Here is a 24,370-nt window from a genome sequence, read left to right on the forward strand (position 1 = left end):
TAGTGCGCTCTCTCCAACAGCTTTTAGGCTTTAGATAGAGACTACGGAGAAAGGGAGGAGCAGAGAAGGAGAGGGAAAATGAATGTGGCCTACAGCTGGAAAAGGTGCACTATTAGTAAGATTGGCTACATAAGACACAATGGAGCTCAAACTTGCCCCAGTCTAGCTCTCCAGTCCCAGTGGAGAGAGATGGATTTTGAGTCTTTTGAAAGACCTAATTATTCTACATGATGATAAGGGAGCTTGGAGCTTGGACTGCTTTAATGGATATTGATATAGACATCACATAATTGCAGATTTTAAAACCCCCAACTCATGTGACTCATAGGCCTGGTGAATTTAATGTTTACCAGAGCACCATTTTAGATGGTTCCTCTATTTTAACGTCATAGCTGCCTGCCCAACCTTAAACATACCATAACTCTCCATAAATGGTCATTTTCCCTTTTAATGTGTAGTATATATTCCACAGGAGCTGTTTTTTAAGTCCTTTCTCTGAACTCTGGAGGTGCTTCTTTAGTGTATGACTGGTTTTGTGAGACGGGTTTAAAGTCATGTTGTAATGCCGATTTCCCTGGAGTCTCCATTGCAGTCAGAGTGCTGGAAACCAACAAGGACAGGTTTAAGCTCACTGACTGATGGCTATAAGATTGATCCTTCTAGGAGCTTGAGCTGCATGTTGGCTTGGGAGACATGTTGTGGTAGTGAGGGTGGCTTTTGCTGATTGGATGAACTGGTGCACGAGAATAGTACGTGGATGGAAATGATCAAGAGGATCACTTACATGTTACTGCATGTGTAATATTTCCCCTTAGCATTCAGGTTAGCTTCAGACATTCTGTGTACCGTTGATAGAAAAATAAGTGCTTCGTGTGTATGGTTATGGGGACACTGAAGGACTGAAGGTGGTTTAGTAAATGAATATATTTGCTGGTGAGTCTCTCACTGAACTTGGTCTTAAAGACCATTTTGTAAACCTATGTATTTTGTATGCGTTACATTTTTATGCACTTATGATCTAAACTGTATATTCCTTGTCCTCCTACATGTACCGTTGTTCATCCCCATGGATTCCCACGCTAGTTTTCAAGATTTTCTCATCAATTAACTTACCTCTCTTAGGGGTTTACTCAGGACACAGTCCTGCCTTCTGATAACTAGACGCACCCTAGCTTAAGACTGATAATTATATTACATTTTTTATTTTCACCTTCACCATATACAAATATTGTATGAACAAAATCTGTACAGTAGAGTAGCAATCACATATTTTGGACAATGGTCCAGTACCTTTCTTCAAGATAGGTGACAAACACTGACACCAATGTTTTTTTTTATTATTAGCAACTAAATGTAGCTCTAACTTTACACTGTACCATCCATTCTAACATTTCAAAAAATGTGTCATTGCAAAAAATAGTAACATGCAATGTTTCAAAAATGCGTCATTATCACATTACTCCATGTCACATAGAAATAATCATTTAAAACGAAGTCATTTTGGAATTTTTCATTATTAAAGAACTTTTTTTTAAACTCCTACACATTCTTTCAACAGCGTTGGTCTCGGTAAGGTTGTAAACATTACAGCATTTTGCTTTGCTCCTTTAGATGGGTGCATATCATTCTTTTCGAAGACTTGATAAGCAATCATACATCGTAATTGTCTTTGGGCTCCTTAAAAAGCATGAGGGAGAGCTGGATTGTGATTCTGCGAAATCACAAAAGTAAGGTAGATCAAGTAGACACCCTGAGAATCACTGGTCTGTATTTATCTTACTTTCTCTTTTTTACATAATACTGTTTTTTTTTATTTAGAATTGTCAGGTTGGGCGTGGCCCCGGCAGCCGATAAAGGATGGTGGCGAATCATGAGAGGAGGGAGGTTGACTTGCAACCGCCTCCTCTGGAGGCATGGAGACAGAGTTAAGGTGGATCTGGTCAAGTAGTATGTTATCAATGAGAACATCACATGGTGTGGAGAGTGTGGCAGGGGATGACTCGGAGGGGGAAGGTAGTGGTGGAGAGTGGTTGGGAAAGGGGAGGTTATGGACGACCAAAAATCAACTAGGCTCACATGATGGGTTTCAGCTATAACATCAGCAGGTTCCATTGGTAAATGGAAACCCAACAAGTTTTAGCTTTTGTGGACAGAAGACATAACAACCACCCACCCATGTCTGTCACAGCAGTTGCATCCATTCTCTCTCTCTGTCTGTCTCTCTCACTCTCTCTCTCTCATACTCACACTCACACTCATGCATCATGGTCCCTCCAAGATCGAGCACATGGTTTCAGGCACAAACTTGCAATGTGTTACTTGATGAGATTGAGTGTAGTGGGAGGTGAAGAATAAGACAACAGAAGACAGGTGATGCTAAAATGAACATTTATAATGACCGTTGTTGCTGTCGGAAGAAAAAAAATCTTAAAAAACGACTTAATATATATTAGCACTAAATTGCTGACTTCACTGGTAATCCACAAGTCAAGAAACACAACTCACTATTTTTTTACAAACACAATGCTACAATTACATTAAATATTCAATACTTTTAAGTCAGTTAATGAATGGTGTTAAAAGAAACCACTAAAATACTAAAAACAAAACAGTAATTCATCTTTCCAGTCATTCCCCTTTTCTAGTTGTTGTCATTTATTAATAATGTATAGTAGTTTGAAAATAAATAAGCTCATGAAGGGTTATCAGAAAATAAAGCTGGCAGCATAGAAACATTTGATGTGGAGCACAAAGCTTAATCATGACTCATGGAAATGGCCAATGTTTCTAAATCACAGCAGAAACAGTACACCTGTGAACTGATGCCCCTAAAGTCAAAGACATCTAATGAACACAATTTACTCAACACATCTGATATGTACAGTGACCTCAATAGCTACCATCAATTCAGGTATGAAATCTAGTCTACCTTAATGTTAGTAACACAAAACATGATGAGTTTCAAGAGAGAAACATGTTTTTGATATGGACTGATGTGAACCGTACTTGTTATGACATTGATAAGCAATTATCTAGCAATCTGGAACAACACCTGTGATAGATGATAACTTGCACGCTAGCTAAATGTGACAAAGGTACAGCTGTCTCCACAAGTGAAACTAATCTTAGCAAGCGTGTGATACAGCAAAAGGAGCAGGGCACTGGTGCTGACATTAACTGCTTGAAAAGCAATCGCTATGAATAATGTCCAGTTTACAGGGCTGTAATATTGCTGCATATGAATGCATTGTGGAAAATGTTTAGGATTCAGTGCAAAGCAGCCCTTTCAAAATAAAAATGGATGTTCTTTTTTAAATAGAGCTGCATTAGCATGTTCTATTAGCATCAAACTTGAATGCCACACCGTTAATAATTTGTCTGTTCTAACATTGCCTTTTGGCACGCTCCACAAAACTGATTTTATGCTGCCAGCCCCATTCTGTTGAACACGCTTCTGGTTACAGTTCAACAAAATCTGACAAAAATATTTACAGTGAGAGGAAAAAATGAAGTTGTGGAGAAGCAGTTTGGAGCTTGTTTATATATTTTTTTGTTTTTGTTTTGTTTTTATTCTTTAACTCTGAGAATTGTCCCCAATGCGTATTTTAACAAAAAGAAATAAATCCAATCATATCAACTATAATTGCACAGTCTCAAAAAGGTTTGGAGATGGAATGGAGATTTTAAGTCCAAACAGTTGATGAACACAGAAGGGGAGGAAGAAGGTCAATAAAGTTCATGAGGGGTGAAAAGTTCAAAGTTCAGAAGACAGAAGATGGCTGCGCAGCTGACGTTTACACTCCTCAGCTTTTTTGAGCATGTTTCTATGTTAAAGAAAAAGCTGTCATTGAAATGATTTTTTTTTGTTGTTGTTGTTTTAATGTTTCCCATCGAAAATCAAATGGAGAGACTTGGGGGTGAGGAGAGTGACAAGTGCCCCCAACATTATGGCACACAATCAGTGATGTCCTGGAGGTTGAAGAGATGACAGAGAATTAGGAAAAGCAGTTTATGAGAGGTAGCCAGCCTTTTACCGTGTTATTCCAGGTCTCGCTTTTACTGGTTGCTTTTTTGGGTAATGTTGAGGCGTCATGACTGACATCATGTTATGGAGGAACATGCTGGCTTCATGGGTGCGTCCGATGGATGTCCAACATACAAGAGAACTCAAAAAGTTTGGAATGGTACTGTTGTTGTTTGGCACTCAGGAGAAAGTCTGGGAGGGTGTGAGGGAGAGGTCGGCAGAAGTGTGGGTAGTGGTTGGAAAAAGGGGGGCAGTGAAAAGTGCAAAAGGGGGAAAGGGGGGAGTAAACAGGATACATATGAATGATTCTTTTTGTTATACTTGGTCTAGGTTAGAGAGTGTCATACAAATAAGAACAGGTAAATCAAAAAGAGAGAAAAGAACAGTGATATGACAAATGTGTTCTAACGTTGCTGGTGCTTCGATGGGTACAAGCTTAAGAGTGACCCCAGGGTTGTTTCCTGATGGTGGGGGCCTGGGAGGATTGGGGGTGGGGTTGGATTGGGGGCGTGTGGGCTGCTGGAAGAGCGCACAACCGCTCTAGCCATTTGCCCGCATAAAAGCAATGACCTTCTTAACACCAGATAAACCATAAGTTTGCATTTATCTTCACTCTACTGCATGTGACAAAGCTGCCAAACTCAGTAACATGGAGACAAACTTGTCACCGACAGAGAAGAGCCACGACATGTCCACACACAAAAAAGCTGCTAAAAGCATGTGAGCACAAACACAGAAACCCTCATTCAAACTCTGCAAGAAGACTTTCCCACAAAAATGTCTGAGACTAAGCATGGCAGTGCGCAGTGCAATGACTTGATTATATGTGTTGACATGGAACTAAAAAAAAGCTGTCATGGGTTTGTACTTGTCCTTTTTTTTGGAACGTTCTTGTTCTTTTTTCAAATTTTTATCAAAAAACTTCAAACAAGGTGCAATCTCCAATTTTTGTGAATTGTAGAAACTATCCTGCTGTTGCTGGAAAGCTCGGATAATTGGGACGTTTTTCATGCTTTTCATGCGGTCTAACAGCACTAACTCAAAATCAGCATTCTCTTTGTGGCACCTCGACAATACACTCAAACTGAGAACATTTGCACATTCTCCACTTATTAATGGAGACTGTAGGTGAAGGATATCCAGAGATTAGCATTTGCTGACACGTCATATAAAATATCTACTAATCTGATCGGGTTTTAGGGTTTGGGGAGACATAAGAGAATACAAGTCACAAAAGCTGAATATCAGAGACAGAGGGCTCAAATGATAAACTCTGCAACTCATTCACTGTCATTTACAGTTTGGGCCATCTTTGCAAATGTGTAATAAAGTGCATATCATTATAAGAATGGGATCGAGCTCAATGTAGAGTTATGATGTAACAAGCTGAAGAAAGTACAGGGCATTATGTAGCCTAAATGATGTTAGTATTGGCACACAGTATACAAAAACATATCATGCTCTAAAAGTCATGACTGAAAGAGTGATATGCAAACTTATGCAGTGGTGGGCACATTCAAGGACAAGACCTTGATTTTAGTGAGAAAAAAAAAACAGTAAATTATTCACCCAATTTTGATTAGGCTACTTCTGCTATGAATAAATTCCTTAGTCTTACAAATCGCAATAACAAAATGGACATTTTTTCTCTTAAAACGCTACACCTCTCAGGCAAAAAAGAGCATAAACGTATAAATGCACAAACTATGACTTTATGTATGAATGATTTTGGTTCCTGCAGATGGACAACAAAACATCTCACCTTGGCCTTAGCAGAACTAAAAGACAGCTTAAAATGTGTAAATTAAAGTAAATCCCAATGCATTAAATGTTGGCATGCAAAGATTTGTCCTCAAAATGAACGAACATTGCCTAATTTTTTTTTTTTGTATGATTTTTGTTTCTTGAAGTTTTTTAAATCCACGCTTCACTTTGATATCATGCAATATAGACGTGCAAAAAAGATAACATCTATCTTCACAAAATACATTTTCAGAACTAGAAAAGGCTGTATTAAGAATGCTGATAACTTATTAAACTCTAACCATGCTAGCCTAGGTCTACGGCAGTCTTCTAGCCCCATTAATGTAGCATTAATGGCCACATGGCACTATATGCTTTTGTTTGGTGAGCAAGATGACTCCCTCATACCTTCCTCTTGTTTTAGTTTGAGGGGGTAGAAAACTTCCAACTTAATAGCACTAATGTCTATTTTGTTCCTACTAGTTTTAAAAACAGTCACTTTCACCCCTGCTAGTTATATCTTAACTGTGGTTTGTTTGGCACTTTTCACATTTTTTTTTTTAATTTATAAAAGCATTTCTGCTTTTATCTAATGGTGTTGAAATCGTACATTTACAGTTGCTGAATCTGTAAAGATCTATTTTGGCACAGGTTTATTTAATCTGTTTAATATAGCAATTATCTCGTCATGTAGCATTTATTACACCTCTTAGAACTAGCACATCTTGCTAAAGAACTGACCAGATATGTTTATCTTAAATTTTAGTACGTCACTTATTCAATAGCAGCATCTTCACAACTTAAAAATATTAAATACGCAAACCTACTAAACACCTAGGTAAATCGAAAGCTCCTACACAGACAGAATAAAAGACAAGACAGGACGACATGCTACTACGTATATTGCTTCCAGTACTTATCACATTTTATCTGTTTTCCCCAGTTATTAATAAAAGAAAAATGCAGATGCCTCCTTAAAATAATGCGCTCTAAGTACTGAAAAATAAAAATCCCAACCAAAAACAAAGAAAAAACTAAAACAGGAAGCTGCTCCTAGGCACACTATGTTGGCACCTTTTCTTAGTTTTCACATTGAAATTTCACAGTAATATCTTTGCTCTTCTTTATTTTAATCAAATTTCTATGTAATTAATGAAGCCTCCTTATTCTTTTTTTCCTAAACAAAATATCTGTGTGTGTGTGTGTCTGTGTGTTTGTGTATGTGTATGCGTGTGTGTAGTGGGCCGTTTATGGTGAGAGTGACTGATTCTGATTCTGGTGTGTTTGCTCATAGGCGTCTATGTCTGCACCATGGTTAAAGAGCGAGACGCAGATGCACTCTAAAATGCGGAGGCACTCACTTTCCATCACTCCCTCCACTTCAGCTGTGCAGCTTTTTATTTTTATTTTCTTTGTTTTTTTGAAAATATCGCAATCACAAATAATCACTGTTCTTCTTCATTCGGAAAACACATTAACACTATTGTCTACTGCAGCAGCTAGGTTAATTAGTATCTAGCATCATTAGTGCGTTTAATGAGACACAAAACCAACATTTTCTCATCAGCTGGACGGTAATCTGTGCTCTAAAACCACTGCTTCTCCTAGAGGTACTCTGGCTTTCAGCTTCTGTGCAACCTCACTCCACTTAACCTACATCGACCAGCTTGTTCTACTTAGAAAGGAAGCTATACACAGTCCCTTTTTCCCTTTTTCAAAGAGTGGATCTGTGGTGTAGCCTAGTGCAAGCGTTTTTCCTCTCTACACAGCAACATCTTAGGACACATCTTCTCTTTCGTGGAGTCATTGTTTTGTGAAAGGGCAAGCAAAACATGCACTGTAGCACCAGACATTGCCACCCATGGAGAGATGTGAGAGAAAGGGGTCTCTGGGTTGATGTGTCAAAATGGGAGTGCACGAAGGTAAAGAGGGATTGAGAAGAGGTGAGGGAAGTGGATGGTATTAGATGGGAATAAAGAAGCCTCCTTACCAAATCAGTTCAGATATACTCTCCCTGCTGCTCCAATAGCAACTGAGAGGAAGACAGTCATGTCTTTAGTCAGCGAAGAGAGCACACTGCTGCCTAGATTCTGCTGTGGCTCTGGTCATATTTTACTTCCGCTTCTTATGTTGCTCCAGTCTATCTGAAGATGCGCTCTTTAATTTTTATAAACCACAAGCCTGGCCATTTTGAAATGTTGGGCCTAGTCCTGATATGTGATTTGATTTTCAGTTTAAGACGGGTGATGTTAGATCCATGGGATTTCTTTTCTTTCCCCTTCTTTTTGTCTTATTGTTTCTACATCAACGGTTAGGGAAAATCATGATAAGAATTTCGGGCCATTAAAACTGTATGTGGGAATTTGTTCACCTTAGAATAGACAGTAATCAAGAGTGAAGCTGGGAAATAGGTATGATGCCCAAAGAAACTTGTTATTCATCATTATGTAGATCTCTCCTTACCTATGTGCAGCAAACCAGCCTGTCCTAAGTTGGTGTCATTTTGAAAACATTCGTGCTTCTGACAAGATGCTGTTTTAAAACTGCTTGTTTATGATGTAAAACCCTGACTCCTGGGACTCCGAGCACGGCCTCCACACTTCACAGTGCATTAAGACGAAATTCAGTGTATTCTATCAACAAAAGAAATGCAGTACTACGGGACTTTTTTAGCAGCACATATGTTGCACACGGGCAGTTCTGATGAGTACAGAGTTCTTTTACGCAGGTAGTTCAGTTTGCCAAACTAGTGGTACCTAGTATAGGAAGTGGACGGTTAATCTGGTGGACGGTTAAACCCCACTCGTAACCACGTTGAACAGGTTATGAGACTGAAAGCATATGTGTCCTTCTCCATGCCATCAAGTTTTTCATTAAAAAGTAAATGGCTTGACTGGGCAGACTCCCTGTGCTCATCGGAACTGTAATTTTGTTCATGTCTGTAGTTGTTCAGTAGTACATGTCCACAAGGAGACAAAGCTGCAGGGCTCTGCGGGACATCTCTGTGTTTGATATGAAACATCTACACAAGTCTTCCATAGCCATTGATAGGGGATTTGAGCAGATGTTTTCATCTCAGCTCGCTCAAAGTAAATATAAAAGTGCAACACACTTTCTAATACAGAAAAGAGGACATTTTTGAATGTTACATGGGATTCAAGACAGAACCAGTCCATAAAGGGCCTTGATCACATGAAAGAAGCTGGAACTTTAAAGATTTGTTCTTGATATGGGTACACTCCCTTGGACTTGTGCAAAAAACCTACATTCTCTTTCTATAATTAGATATGTTTGTAAATTGTCTAGTCCCACTGATTTTATGTCTAACCACAACTCAGATATGTGTAATTCCCTTTTTATGTGTGTGTCTGTATGTGCATGTGTGTGTTCCATGTGTTAATATCACTGTACAGTACATCATATCTGACCACTGCTCCTGTTATCTCCGATGGTGCCGACGGTGCGGTTGTCACTGGACTTTAAATAAGACATATATTACACTGTGACACACTATTCAATCCACTTAAATAAAAAACTAAATCCAAAATATTGTCTTTACATTCATGTCAACCTGAATTCACAGATTAAGAAAAAAAATGAAAATACCTCAGTCCTTATGGGTGAAATTATATTAATAAATAATGTTGATGGTGATGATATTTTTGTAATAAGAGTAGTACTACTACTAATAATAATAGTATTTAATACCAGACAGCACACCACATCGAGAAATTGCCACAATCTCTGGGTGCTCTGGTACTAACTTGAGATTCTGACCCAAGTAGGTGCGTTATGCATCCTGGCCTACGTCCCCAACAAGATCCACAAACTTCCCTTACACTAGCAACATCTGTAGTAGCATCGAATGGCATGCACCTGGTTAACCCCAGGTTTTTAGACTAGTGGCGCAGTTAGAGATGTTACTGCAGCCTCGTATCTCCCTCCCTAGCCCACCCTGAGCAGCGCTGGGGCGGCTGGCTGGGAGTTAGGGGGCTGGGATTGTGGGTAGTGTGGTATGGGGTGCCACTGGCTAGGAGGAATCTGCCTTAGGTCTAAAAAAACCAAGCACTTGTTTGCAGTCTCATCAGACCCACATAAAAGGGGGACAGGGAACGTGGGCGAGGGGGGCGGGTGTTTAAACTGAGAAGCCAAAAAGTAAAGAAAAAAAAATCTTGTCAGCTAGGAAGGGGTGGGGATGGGGAAAGGGCTGTTTCCAGGGAGGCTGAAGTCCAACTGCTCCACCCTGTTCTCCCCAAACCCCACCCCACCCCCCACCCCACCTGCCTGCTGGGAGCTGCAGCGCGGAAGCATGCCAGTCTGAAATACCGTTGTCCAGAAAAAAACACAAAAAAAAGAAAAAAGGAAAAAAAAAATTCAACCAATAAAAAAATCCCAAAAAGATCAAAACTTAAGAAATAAACCCATATATACATTTTACACATTTTTTTTTCTTGGTTTTCGATTTGACTCATTCCTCTTCTTTCAGAGTGGACTACATTTTCCATCTTTTTTAATACTGAAATATGCACAAAGCTTGATGATGATTTTCTTCAAAATTCTTGCCCTCCTTTCTCTTCCTCTGTATCTTTCCATACCCCACTCTTTCTCTCTCCCTGTTTAGCCCACCTTCTGCGGATTGGTGGCCCTCACACCCTGCTCGTACGTGATTCGCTGGCTGATGAGATACTGGGCCGCTTGTGTGGCGGCAGGCGATCCTGTAATGGTAACTTTTCGGTTCCTGGTGCCAGGAACAAACTCCCCCTTTTTGGAGATCTGGATTCGGGCTCCCGTCAGTTCCTGGTACTCCACAAGCGTCTTGCCGCCCTTGCCCAAGATGGCTCCCACCAAGTTCTCGGGCACAGCGATCTCCACCACGTCTTTGGCCCCTTCAGCCAGCTTCTCAGTGGCTAGCAGTGAGCTAGCGACTAATGGGGAGGCGGCGCTCAGGTATCCATTGGTGGCCCCAGTGGCGGCAGCCAGGGAGCCCAGCGTGAAGCCTCCCAGGCCAGTAGCGGGGTGACCTGTGCTGGTGGAAGCGTCGTTGGCGTAGGAGGCCAGCAGGTTAGCAGCAGCAGCAGCAGCGGGGTTAGCGCTGGCTGCTACAGCAGCTAGGACTCCAGAGGCAGCAGCAGGGTTGAGCCCCAGGCCTAGGGAGTTGGTGTTGTATCCGTAGCTGGCTAATGTGTTGAGGGCAGACGTGATGGCCAGAAGATCATTCCCTGAGAAGCTGGACATGGTGGCAGGGAAGGCCCCCACCCCTGCCAGGCTGGCCTGCCCCAGGAGGCTAGAGGCAGTGGCTGCAGCGGCGGCAGCAGCGGCCGGCATCACCTCAGCCGAGTTAGCATAGGGGGAGCCAGTGGGGTTGGAGTTTGCCACTGGACCAGAAATGTTGGAGTAGCTGATGTTGAGGCAGCTGCTGCTCTGTGGGTCTTCCTGGATCTTCTGTACAATGATTTCCACGGCCTTGCGGTTCTGCTCAGGTTCTCCACTGACAGTGACCACACGTTCCTGCAGGTTGATGCCCTCAGGCTTCTGGGACAGCTGCACCCATGCCCCAGACTGCTCCATCACGGCCTTCACTGTTGCTCCGCCCTTACCAATGATCAGCCCCGCTGTGCTGTTGGGCACAATCAGCTTGGCCTAGAGAAGACATGAGAAAGCAGAAAGCAGCAGATTAGCACTCAGCTATGAAGTGATGAACTTCAGCTTTAGCTAATCAGTGTATTTTATTAAGCATAAGATGCACCATTTCTTCAGATTAACCTTCAGATGTCAAAAGGTGTTACTGTTGTTTTACTATACAATCAATTTATATTTCACCATTTTTACGTAATTACATAATTAAGTACATTTTTAATTTAAAAATGTGTTAAATTCGTGAGTTACATTTTACATTCGATCTACATTCTATACCAACAGGTTTGACTCTGTACTTCTGTCATTTTTTAGCTTCAAATGTAAAAATGTCAGTAATGTTTCAGCAATTTCAGATTAATACAATATCTGCTCCTGTTTACAAACACAATTGTGGCATTGATTGACAGTTAGAATTTGCACTTTTGGCACAATTTCTCCAACTGAGGAACAATTAAAGAAATTAGCGAGGTGCTTTAAGGCGTATATGCCAGGGAGGACCCAGGAGGGTTAACTTATGCAGCTGAATTGAATCTAGTTCATCAGTGAACTGAGATCATTTTGTCTTGGCCGATTTTTTGGCTCAAGTCTGTGATGAACAATTGCATGTCTACATGAAACAATGACGGACGAAATATAAACAGTGGTCACCATGGTTTCTGCTCTACCCTGCAATGTTCTGGACTTGGAACACATGTATGACATTCATCTGGGTACACAAAGTTCTCGGAGCATACTGGTCTTATTAAAATAAGGTTAAATTCATTCAGCTAGAGAACAAACATGTTCTGGCATTTTGAGTCACTTTAGAAATGATGTCAGAAATGGCAAAATAATTGTGTGAGGCTCGTTTTCATGTTGGACTGGATCAAAAAGAGGGGCTTTCTATTATGCTGCACAAGAGAGAGCAAGATCAGCCTCCAAGACATGTCATAGCGAACATGCATGTGACAAACAAGGGAGTATGCGTACCCAAGGAAAGGAGACAGAATGGTGGGGAAGAAACAGTTTCCGAAACAGAAAAAAACATTTTTATCTACATTTGCAGAAAACACAACCAAGAAAATCTTAAATTAAATCCCTAAAACAAATACAAGAATATTATAGGACACATAAAAAAGAAGTGAGGGTGGGAGGGATTTTTTTTTGTCCTCATGCTTTCTGAGCTGTGAATCACTGGGTAAAAAGAGGCTCCTCGTGAAAAGCATCGACTCCCAGGGGTCAGCGTTTCCATGGCAACTCAACTCCAGCATTCAAGGGGGACTGAAAGGGAGTCGGAACGGTGCATAGCAACCAACCACCCTTTTCTACACGCGGAAACACACACACACACATATGCACCTGTGCACACATAAACACAGCCATGCTCTTAAAAACACCTCCCAGTTATGCTAAGGAATATCTGTAGGCACACAGGAATAAACACTTAAAAGTGGTGCATCATGGTCCCAAAAAAAAAACAAAAAAACGCCCAGCCTTTGTTGTTCTGAAGAGTGTATGGGAGAGGCAGGATTTTTCTTGTATTTTCTTATATTTTATTGACTGATTCATTAATAAGCATCTGTCTAAACAAAGCTTTGTTCCCCTTGATCGCTGTCAAGGTATATCTGTATGTTTTATTCATAATACATATAGTATATCACACATATTTGTGGTTCTAGTATTTTAAGACAAAACAACAATAACTTCTGTGTTCTGACAGTGAATTAGTTCCATTTCATATAATGAAAAGCTCCAGTCTGATAGCAACGCTTCCACAATGCTGGATTCTGAGTATTTGCACACTGTCAAAATGACAGATAGGGAGAGGAAAACACTTCAAAAAAGATGGGAGGAGTGGGCTGACAGAGCCAAGAGGGAGGTATGTGCGTGCGTGTGTGTGTGTGTGTGTGTCTGTGTGTGAACAAAGCGAGGCAATGGGAAAGGAGGCTGAGTGGGGAAGAAGGGGGTGGTGATTGGCTCAGTCTTATGCTTGTTTCTTTTGTGCGCTCTGTTTTGTTCCCTTTTCACTTTTTGCACCAAGGTCTGCTGCAGTGCGCTGCCCACAGGCAAGTGTTTCCAGAGGCTTCTCAGCACAGTGCCACAGCCTTATCTGAAGTACATTTGCACAGAAATGAAAGAAATGACGGGAGGAACTACTCCCACATTCATTTTTTCACCTTGCAGAAACAAAGCAGAATAAAACAAACATTTATAGCAAAATACTCTTTATTTCTTTAAATGCAACAGAAATGTAGTCTGTGTGTTCAAGCAATGGCTTGACACATCATCAGTCAGTCATTTTCTAATGCAAGGGGGCAGTGGTTCTGCTTCAGTTGGCTTTACTTTCAGTTCAACACCAGCCTTTATCTTACAGAAAGGGAAAAAAAATCTTTGTGTGAACTATTTAAATGATAGAATGTACTACAGAAACTCTTCCTTAACAGTGATCATGGGTTGCACTGATCACCTAATCACTGAAAACTTTTACAGTGGCAACAGTATTTTTTTGACAAATTATACAAAAATGCATTGCATTTAAGTGGCAACATATCACTTACTGTGTACTGCTCTACCCTTATTTCACAGAATCCTTCTCTCTCTCTTTCTTTAATTCCCACATTTGGCAGGCAAATTGCTGAAGAAAAGGTGGCCTCGCTGGTGGGTGTAAGAAACAAGCGATGTGCTTCTCAATTGAGCAGAATGCATCTGAGCACACGGTAGGATGATCTCCCCCACCCATGTGCTATTGAAGAATGATAGAGAGAGAAAGAATAGAGCGTGCAAGACACTGAGAGGGATAAAGAGGCGGAGGGTGTGTGAGACGAAAAGAAAAATGAGAGCAGAAGCTGTGTGTGTGTGTGTGTGAAAATGGCTGAGATCTGCTGCTGTGCCACCAGTCATATGGGATCACTAGCCTTTGATGAACTGCAAGGATGTGAGGATGTGCAGGGGGTTGTGGGTAATGGGCAAGGAAAGACAGGTCAGTCGTGAAGGACGCACATATGCAGGGGTGGAAATGACCAGGTTTTACTAGGAGAACCCTTTTTTTCTGCTGCATCATTGCATAGTTAAAATAAATCTCATGATATTTTTAATCACACAATAAATGTGTAAATCTACTGCATTTCCTGCACTCAGAAAAATACAGAAGTTTTTTTTATTTAAGTCATAAGCTGGAAGCTTGGCTGCTTTTTCTTAAAAGCTCAACTTCTTTAGATCAAGGTCTCCTAGAGTTTTAAAAATGTATTTTTTTTTAAATCTAATTTAATGCTGTTCGAATACCCTTTTTAAGACCTCAGCATAGCAAAAATAATACCACTACCACTGCATAACAGTGCATACAACCTGAATTATGCAGTAATGTCACTTTATTCAAACCAGTAAGTTGAAAAAACATGAACATATAGCTTTTCTGTCTCTTCATAAGTGGTCAGTTTTGACCACATGAACACTGTCTGGTGTTTTTTTTTGGTCGGCAGACTGTACTACATTAGTTCAATATGCACAATGACTCTTTTCAACATGGTCTTTATGCACATGCACATGCTTTAGAAACAGTGTAAAATAACTAGGTTTTTTTTTTTCTTTAATAACAATTGCCTGGATCTGAGCCTGAACACTGTTCCATCCCGACCTGCAGCAGTGTCCTGTTTTATTGCTGTCCATCTCCACCTCTGCATGGATGTATCACTGCTGGTCAGAGTTTTTCAGGCCATACTTTTGTACTCTCTCTGATACATCTCTGCTTCACAAAACAAAAATAATGAATCCAGCATCTAAACCCAGCACAAATGCATCAAAGACTCTGGCTTTTTGCTTAGCTTTTGCTGAAGCTGCAGACGAACCCCCCTGAGCCTGTGTAGTAGCTGATCTAACTACACCCTGTAGCAGGCCACACTGGCATACACAGCATACTACACAAACTCTGCAAACTCTCCCCACTGCTGCCCATGTAAACAGAAGAGCATGCGTCCCCTCATTAACATCATGGCTAAACTCAAATACCTCTCTGAGCCATGACCCAGAGGCTTTGGACAATAACCTCCCACCCATCTCACCCAGCTCAGGGATACAGCAACTGCCCCAATCACACACACAAACCCCACCTCTGTCCTCCAGAGTGGTGCCTGACTCTACAGTCGAAGCCGTTTGCACTTTGAAGTCTTAAGCGCTCGACTTTGGGTTAATCGCCTGTCTCCTGATCCGGGGGCTTACTCGCCCATCTCTCACTCGCTGCATCTGCTTCAGTCCATGCGCTGTGACTGCTGGCATTAACGTAGAAAAAAAAACACACACACAACGCCCCGCTGGTTAAAAATAACGCCCTGTCCTCCTCCTCACCTCCAGCGTCTGAAAGCTGGTTGTGGCTGCTGTTCTTCACTGAGGTCCTGAACAGGATTCGGGGCCTTAACAATGAAACGCTGTCTTTGGTCAGCGAATGCCCTGCAGGCACCCGCTAACTTTGCTTGTCGTTTTTTGTTCTGAATGGAAGTGAAGAAAGTTTCTAGTCAAGAGGAATACTTGTGCTTGTCATTTCCATCCCTTCCTCCATCACACTGAACTTCTTTTAAACCTATATTTCCTCTAAATTTTCGTTTCAAAGTCTGATTTTCCCTTTACCCTAGATTTAATCAGTCACCCAAGATGCTCGGTGTACAAAGTTTGCTTCTTTAGTTTTGAACTTAAGCTAGAAAAGTAATGGAGCCAATGATTAGCATTGTGCAAACTGCATGGCAAAATCATCACACCAGTTCAGGAATCCCAAATATACTCGCTTGTGTAGTATCTGACACTGCACTGTACACATACTGTTGTCTATAATAAATTGACTAAAGTACAGACAGAATTCAGGGTTTAAGATGGCTTCTAGTACTCATTATAGTTGTTAGTTGTATTTTGAGTTCCAATTTAATTGGTATTTTAAAAACACAGATATGACCCAAGCAAAGTGCAACAAAGGGAAAAGCTATAGAAATAGGTGGACAGTAAACAATACACATGAAAAGGATGTGACTAGGACTTTGTTGAATCTACTGACTAAAAGGCATCAATCAGCTCTAAATCTGGAGGTATGGAATAAACAGTGAAGTGGATCACTATCAAATTGATTTAGAATGTATCTTTTTCTCACCCACAAAAGGTACCATGTCTGTTACCCCTCACCACAGCTCAGCTGTGCATTAAGTGACTCCTAGCAGAACTAAAAATAGTCTGGCCCGTAATGGCCAAGCTAAGACCATTTCCAAAACAGTGTCTTCCCACTCCCACAGAGCAAAGCCTGCTTATAGATGCACCCACAATGCCTCACATGCTGTTCTCAATTGGTGCACAATTGGATCTAAAATGATATCATGATATGGAATATGTGGAATTCTCAGAATGTCATTTTTGCAATATACAAACTGTGATGAATCTATGACATTGGTAGAGGTAGTTGGTACAAAGACTGAAGCTAGAAATTTATCAATAACTTATCATTTAAGCCTTTTTACAATGTCCGACCAGAGCTACACTAAAAAAGAAACCGTGTTGAGGATTTTTGTATGTGTGCTGAGATGGAACAAATACCTATACCTAAACTCTTAATCTATCAAGTGCTCAGACCCCAGCATATTCAATAGAAACTGGAGAACACAAATGTCTGACATAATTTTATCCACAATCAGGACCAGAATCAAAGACTAATAATATGTGGACAGTATATACAGACTAGAGATCTGGATTTATTTATCTAGTGAAGGGGCTTCAGAGAAATTCAGGCAGGTTTTAGTAAAACAGATCATAAATGTTAGATAAGCAACAACTGTCTTGAAGTTGCAGTTATGACATGACCTGCTTCGCACAGACATCCACCGACTTCCACATTCAGCACCACATGACATAAAAGGCGCTCTTTATAAATGTATATTTTATAAGGGTTTGATTTATTATTCATTTTTCTAGCATTTCAGACAGATCGTGTCCTGCATCCATCAAAGAATTCCACAACTTGCATCCCCAGGGGTCAGAGATGATCAGAAGGCATGTACACTGGAGGTAAGATACTGTTGCACACATTTGCGGTATGACTAAGCTTAGTCTTAGGTAGGTCAGACACTGATTATGAGACTCGACATACACATGCAGATTCCTAATTATGAGACTCTACATGCACATGCAGATTCTTAGGAACTGCTGTATGTATGCAATAACTAATTGGCACAGTCTAACCTCTTAACACGTATATCGAACATACTGTTATAGTTCCTAATTGTACTGGTTAAACATTAAAATCACTGACCGTGTTACAAAAACAGGCCACTGAGCTAGCTTAAATTAACTATACAGTAAAGAAATTCACTGAAATATTCTGACATTCGATTTACAATATATTCTGAAAGAAAACATTATTCAGCGTAAAGCAGTTAATAAACCCATGATTGCTGAGCACTGGTACTGTAAAAAAAAATGCCTGTCTTTCAAAATTTACATATATTGTTTTTGTTTTTTTTTAGACTGTTTTGTTCTGCTCTGCTTCTCTTGAAATTACACCAACATTAATGCAAGAGTATTGTAAAGAGTATTTTAAATATATTTTGAATGGGCATACACTACAGTTAACTGGTCCTGGCTACCAAGTGTGAAGTGCACAAAACAGAAAAACTAAAATGTATGTATGTATAGCACTAATACAATGTAGCGTATTATCAGCATAAACTGTTTTCTTATGGGTAACTTATGTTTAAAATGCTGCTAGAACATCAAAATTAGGTGAGAATAAGTAGACAGACGGCAGTGGTAATCAGAGCAGCAGGAGCACTTCCTACAACTGCGTCACAAACCCCTTCTCTAACATGATAACCCACTCTACACAAACACACAGAGCCAACTCCTCCTTCCTTCCTCCAAGAAGAGATCTGAGCCCAACATTTGGGGGATGCACTTCCTTGTCAGACAACCAGTATTGTGTAAGGCTTTCTCTCTGCACCGGCTGTTCTCCAAATTGGATCGATACTCCACGGAGAGAGAGAGAGTGACCTTTTTCACAGCCGGCTGATGGATCTGAAGGTTAAAAACGGCATAAAATATTTCAGGCTGCCTCTAGCCCTCTGGAGACTGGGCAGGGTAGGGAAGCATGGCAGCGTGGTATTGAGCACAAGGGTTTTTTTCCATTTCGGATGTTATAGCAGTTTTCCTGATGTCGCTTTTAATTTAGTAAACGAGCGTGCCACATCGTGGTGTCTCCTTCATGTGTTTGTGTGTGTGTGTGTGTGTCTTAGCATCACTCCAATGAGAACTCTGATTAGATTCAAGATAATTAAATTGGCTGGGTTTGATGATATCTTGAGGGGAATGGAAGGTTTAAAATAGCATAACTACTGAAGGCAATCCCCATTGTCAGTACAATGGAGGGAAGACGAGTTGTGTAAAAATGAATGTATATATCAATAAATAAATAAAATATATATACACGAAGTCAGAGGAAACCCGGCCTTTTTTTTTCATTTAAAGGAAAGGTTCATTAAAAATATCAGTGTTTTCCAATTTTCCATGTACCCCAAAGGTAGTTGATCAGCCAAGTCATGTTTGGTGTCTAATGTATGTTTTGTTAATTTTGCAAACAAGTAATGTAAGTCCTCATAGAGTTCTATTATATTACTTTCGAACCTAAATAACCAAACTTCAGACACCAAATATGTTTTGGCTGATCTCTATGTTTGAAGTGGAAAAACTGTAAATATTACTTTTCGATGAACTGCTCCTTTAAAGGTACAATACGAAATTAAATCAAATTATCCCTTACATAATATTAATTTTGATTAACATTTCATATTTACAAATGGAAAGCCCTGCTTAGTGAATTTTTAACATTTAACTTAAGAATCAGAATGTAAGACTATATTTAATACTATACTCTTTTTACTAATACGATTATAATATTACAGAAGGAATATAAAAATTCTGCAAAACGACTTAAAGATCCCATATTTTTGGTGTTTCATTTACTATAAATATTTTCTTCTTTTCACTCTTTGATGACATTTTATGACACTGCAAGGTATGTACAGAATTTTTGTGGTGTTAATTCATTGTTCATCTGAGCATTTACTCATTAACAAATAGGTGGCGTCATCATGTCCATGTGACATTGTGACAAACATTGTTTTGAGTGTTTGCTCAGACTGATGTGTCCCGCTCACGAGCCCAGCTCACAAAAAAGAGAAATATTAAGATAAGTGTCTTTATGAAACATAATAATGAAATATGTTTAAGTTCAGTTGTAATAATTTGAGGTATATGAACATTCAACGAGTCACAATTATTCCTTCCGTTACAAAAATGGGTTCTCCAATGTTCAGCACCTTATATGTGTGGAGGAGAATCAGACGTCTGTTCCCTGTTTAAACATAAATGTCACCCGTGACAGAAATACAATGCCTACTCCCTCACTAAGTGTTTTACTGAATGTCACATTTCTTCATACTGAACAGAGCTTGCCCAGTCGCTATTAGTTGCATTTCTTGCAACTAAAACGGTTTATTTTCCGGTACTGTAAGAAAGAATAAAGCTTTTCTAATAATAAAGCTGCTCTTCTAGGCAGTGAAGTCAGAATCCTCTTGGAGAAACGGCGACTCCCGATTTCCTGTTCATTTATGAGCCACTTCCTGTACAGAGTGGGCAATAACAGGATGTGGGAAGCAGGTGGTGCTGGAGTGAGGAAGAGGTCAGAGGAAACCCGGCCTCGCCTGAGGAAGCCACTGCAGGAGGAGAGTAAATGGGAGAGCACAGGCAAATATAGCACAACTAGACTGCTTTCAAATGATCATGAATGTCTGCCTTTTCCTTTTCTCATTATGCTTCCTTGCCTTTGTTGCCTTGAAAGTTGTAAAGAAAAGAGAATTCAATTTAGATACGTGTGCAAGGTTACTTACAACTATTTATAAACCTTAATGTTAGAGCTAGGCGATATGGCAAAAGTGTATGTAATATTTATTTTTCTGACATCTGATAAGTTGGAACAGACAAAGTAGTGTCACATTTAAAAAGTATCAAAAACTATGAATACTACTAACAAATATAAAAAATATGAATATTATCAAAAACAATTATTTAAAATCAACATTTCACATACTGTGCTGCACTAAATACAATGAAACAGGACTAATTATGCTCTCTTTGTAACAGAACATGCAGTTCTTCAGTGTTTTTAAGTAATGATCATAGCCACAATATGCTTGGGAAAGTATTTTGTGACATATTGTGATGTTTATCACAATATAATTTATCGCAATAACAGTAAATACTGTCACACTGCCCAGCCCTACTTAAAGTGTGTATTTATTTATGGATGGAGCAATGGTAGTGAAATAGTGCTGCCTTTGTAAAAGCAGACAGAACAGGACAGAGAATGCTTTTAAGGAATTAACAAGAAACGTTCTTTACTTTATTGGGCTTTCTAACTGCAGCTGGATCAGTTCCATCAGTTTCCTTCTCTCATAGTGACATTTGGGGCATATTACTTTCAGTATGTCTAAAGAAAACAGTAGTTTAAAAAGTCAAATTATTATTAAAATTTTCATTCTTGAGGTGATGACCATCAAAACCATTTAGGAAGTATGGTCATTTTGTGAGTGAAAATGAGAAAATGGTGAAAAGCCATCATCGATTTGTCTACTGTTGTGCATGCCGATGTGCTGACATGGAGTGGTGGTCCTGTCACAGTATGGCCTTTAGATGAAGTTTGGTGTTAGCTGTGCTCCTGCCCTGCCACCATTTGGCTGCGAGATTAGCGGCTGTCGATCCTGTCGGGAGGCTGGCAGCTGTTGCTTAACATGACTTCACATCTTATCTTACATCCCTCAGTCAGTGCACTCCCTGGGGCGCACAGTAATGAGACACATGCCACGACAGCCGTGCTTCTGACAACAAGCACAGAAAAACGTGTTTCAGAAACCAGCTCAAACAGCAGGCCCAGTTTGCCCTTCTGACTTGTAGCAGTCTAACAATTAAGGCATCCATGTGCAAATGCACACATAATTGAATACTGAGTAAAATAATACACAAATAATTTATGCTGCCCATCAGAGGTTTGTGGACAGCGACATAGTGCACAGTTATTATGGTCACATTTTGAAGCTGCAAGCACCTTAAATTCAGTATCAGTTCCACTGTGCACGTGGCTGTGTGTGGAAGAGCAGCAGCTGTGGAAGCACACTCCCAGCACCAGCGAGGTGTGTTCCCTGTCTGATAACTCCTATAATTATATGCATTAATAATTAGGCTGACAGCTCTGCAGGAACAGGCAGAATACCCTTCCTGGTAAGTTCTAGGAATCCAGGTTATGGCCCTGCCTTCACAGAGATTGCCCAATAAGCACAAAGAACATTGAGTCTTAAGGGCCTCGCTGGGCAGAGAATTATTTCGGGTTGGGGGGGGTCACTGGTTTAAATTATGCATAGATAGAGCCATGCTCTCTCTTTTTCCTTGGGAGGATTTAATTAAGAAAACAATAAATAAGCAAAGGGAATCAATGCTGAAAACAATGCAAGGGCCAGCAGGATCGATAAAACATATTCGTGAAGTGAACAGTAATAATCGCATAAAGAGGTGGCTGGAGCACAGTCGATGACGGATGTATTTGAGCCATGCTTGGAATATTTGCAAATTTGTTTGTTATACAAAGGCCAGACCGGGGGGGGGTCTGTTTATATCCGTGGAGAACAATGTTTACAACGTGGGTTCTTATAATCAAAATGTCGCTCTTTGGTCTCTTTCTTCCTGTGACTTCCAACACTGTGTTTACGAGATTTTGGTTTTATTGGCAGATGTTAGCAGGCCCAAGGTCACCTGGAGACTTGCATCACATTTAGCACTTCTCCAATAAAGCCAAATTTGAATCTCACTATGAATCGGAGCACTGAATCACAATAAAACAGCAGCGGGAGGTTGTATATAGGACAGCACAGCATCAGAGGTAGATGCAGCTTTTAAGTCTTTTGTTTTAGGCTATCCAAAGTACCTCAAAAATCCTGTGCTGTCTCACAGCTTTCTAGAGACGAAGAGGAAACAGGAGGTGAGAGTGTGTGCAGCAGCAGCAGACTGACAGTGGATGCAGGGATCTATGGAGAAGTTCTCACCTGTTTGATGCGGTCAGGGTTGACAGTGGTCTGTGGCTGAAGTATGCTGACCGGCTCTGTTTTAGGGGCGCTCTGAGGCATCTCCCGCACCTTCTCGGCTATGAAGTCATGGACGCTGTTCAGGGCCTCCACAGTGCCCTGGATCAAGCACACACGCTCAGTCGTTCCTGGCAAAAAGATAGAATGAGAAAAGCAGAGTGAGTTTTAACTCCACCGAATTAAAACATGTTGCCCAAACAGCAGGAGAATGCTAAATGATCTGTATGAAAAGATAATGAGGGGTTTCCAGAGAAAATACATTACGACTCCCGATACTGTCTCGATGGTCCATAGCCTAACCCTTCACAACTTTGCAAGCCAGTTTGACTATTACAGTGTAATAGCATTTGTCCTCTCGTAAAGTGGTCCTCCACTGTAATTTTTCCGCACATTACTTCACATGATGAGGCCACAGAATGGCCATGGCTTTGACTCACCAAAAACCAAAATGTTTTCCAACTGGTGTACAGCATGTTCTCACTCTTAACGACTTTTGGAGTTGTAGATGCTGTGATGTAACACATTTTCCCTTGCATACAACGTGCACTATTAACATTAGCAGGAAACCTACACCAACTGAAGATTAAAACAACTTAAATATAACATGAGTTTTCTTTGCAGAGACTCTATATTACTTGGATTGTTTTTAGAAGAGCACAATGGTTACAAATCTGACTGCCTGACACTCAGTAATTCCTTTTAAGTAGGTGAACCTTTAAAATATGATTGATAGTTCGTTGTAATAGTGACTACAATTCCAGGGTTAGAGCATCTACTCACATAAGTGCTATGGATCTATGAACATGTGGACTGGACTTATGAAAGCAGCTGCAATAACAGTCGTCTGGCAGTGCTACTATTTTCGGCGGTCTATTCACAGACGGTCTTCCATTAGACGCCCAGAAGTCTCCATGTTTAATTAATTCTGATATGATATCGGGTATTGCCTTATGTTCTTTAAGGGCACCAAGAGTATGTCCCCAGTGGAACACAAACAGGGTAAAGGTCTGTATGTACATTAGTTCATGCTGTGTACTGCACAATTGCCGTTCGCACAATTGCCATTGTTTCATGAAGGTTCCGATGTATGTTGACAAAAAGTGGTGTGGCTTCTGACTGCCTCTTAATCCTACTGCATTTTACTGTGGAGGGTGTAGCTGGGAGGGTGATGAAGATTCATCCGCCCTTTAAAAGTCACATCACACAACATGCAATAATGCATGAGGGCGTTCTGATCCTAGAATCAAAACAATAAACGCCAGAGATATAAATGAGAGAGAGAGAGAGAGAGAGAGAGCTAAGAGACTGATCCTGAGCCAGGAATTCTCAGTCTTTTGGCCCTTGGGATGGTGGGATGCAAATGGGCCCTTATCGGGCTGGTGCAGTAAGGGCTTCCGGCTTCCTCTAGCCTGCCATTGTTTTTCTGTAGTGAATGTGATTGGGTCGGGTCCCAAACGGCTGCATGAGTCTCTATAAATACACTGAAATGAAGGAATATCAGACCCATGGTTCATGTGTTGTGAAAAAAAGAGAGAAAACGCTTTGCTGAGCTCCCAACAGCTGGTGGCCCAAGAGTAATCTGGGACGGACCAATCAGGGAGGTAGATTATTAGAGCAGAGATCACCATTGTTTTGGCAGCTAGCAAAGAGGGGGCAGGGTGTAAAGAGACACCAATCCAATGGCAGGCCAAGAACATACACGAATCACAAAGTCTAGTTTGCTCAATTGTTTCATATTGGTACCAGTTTAATAATCTCTTTGTTAGCATAGTAATTGTTACAGTTGCTGATGGTTGTAGCAGTTTAGTGAACATAAATGGAAGTAGTGTAG

General features: G+C 40.5%; 1 protein-coding gene across 1 annotated transcript in view; it reads right to left on the bottom strand.

Moving 5' to 3' along the window:
* Positions 1-2,371: 2,371 nt before the first annotated feature.
* The window catches only part of nova2 (NOVA alternative splicing regulator 2), a 51,939-nt gene continuing 29,940 nt past the window's right edge, over positions 2,372-24,370 (bottom strand). Inside the window, exons 3-4 of the mRNA XM_036562836.1 lie at positions 22,501-22,667; positions 2,372-11,407 (exon numbers count right to left, since the gene is read on the bottom strand). Coding sequence (XP_036418729.1) covers positions 10,385-11,407; positions 22,501-22,667 — 1,190 coding nt within the window. The 3' untranslated portion in view covers positions 2,372-10,384. The remainder of the gene's footprint in view (positions 11,408-22,500; positions 22,668-24,370) is intronic.

Source organism: Colossoma macropomum, unplaced genomic scaffold (assembly GCF_904425465.1).
Source record: "Colossoma macropomum unplaced genomic scaffold, Colossoma_macropomum, whole genome shotgun sequence".
NCBI lineage: Eukaryota > Metazoa > Chordata > Actinopteri > Characiformes > Serrasalmidae > Colossoma > Colossoma macropomum.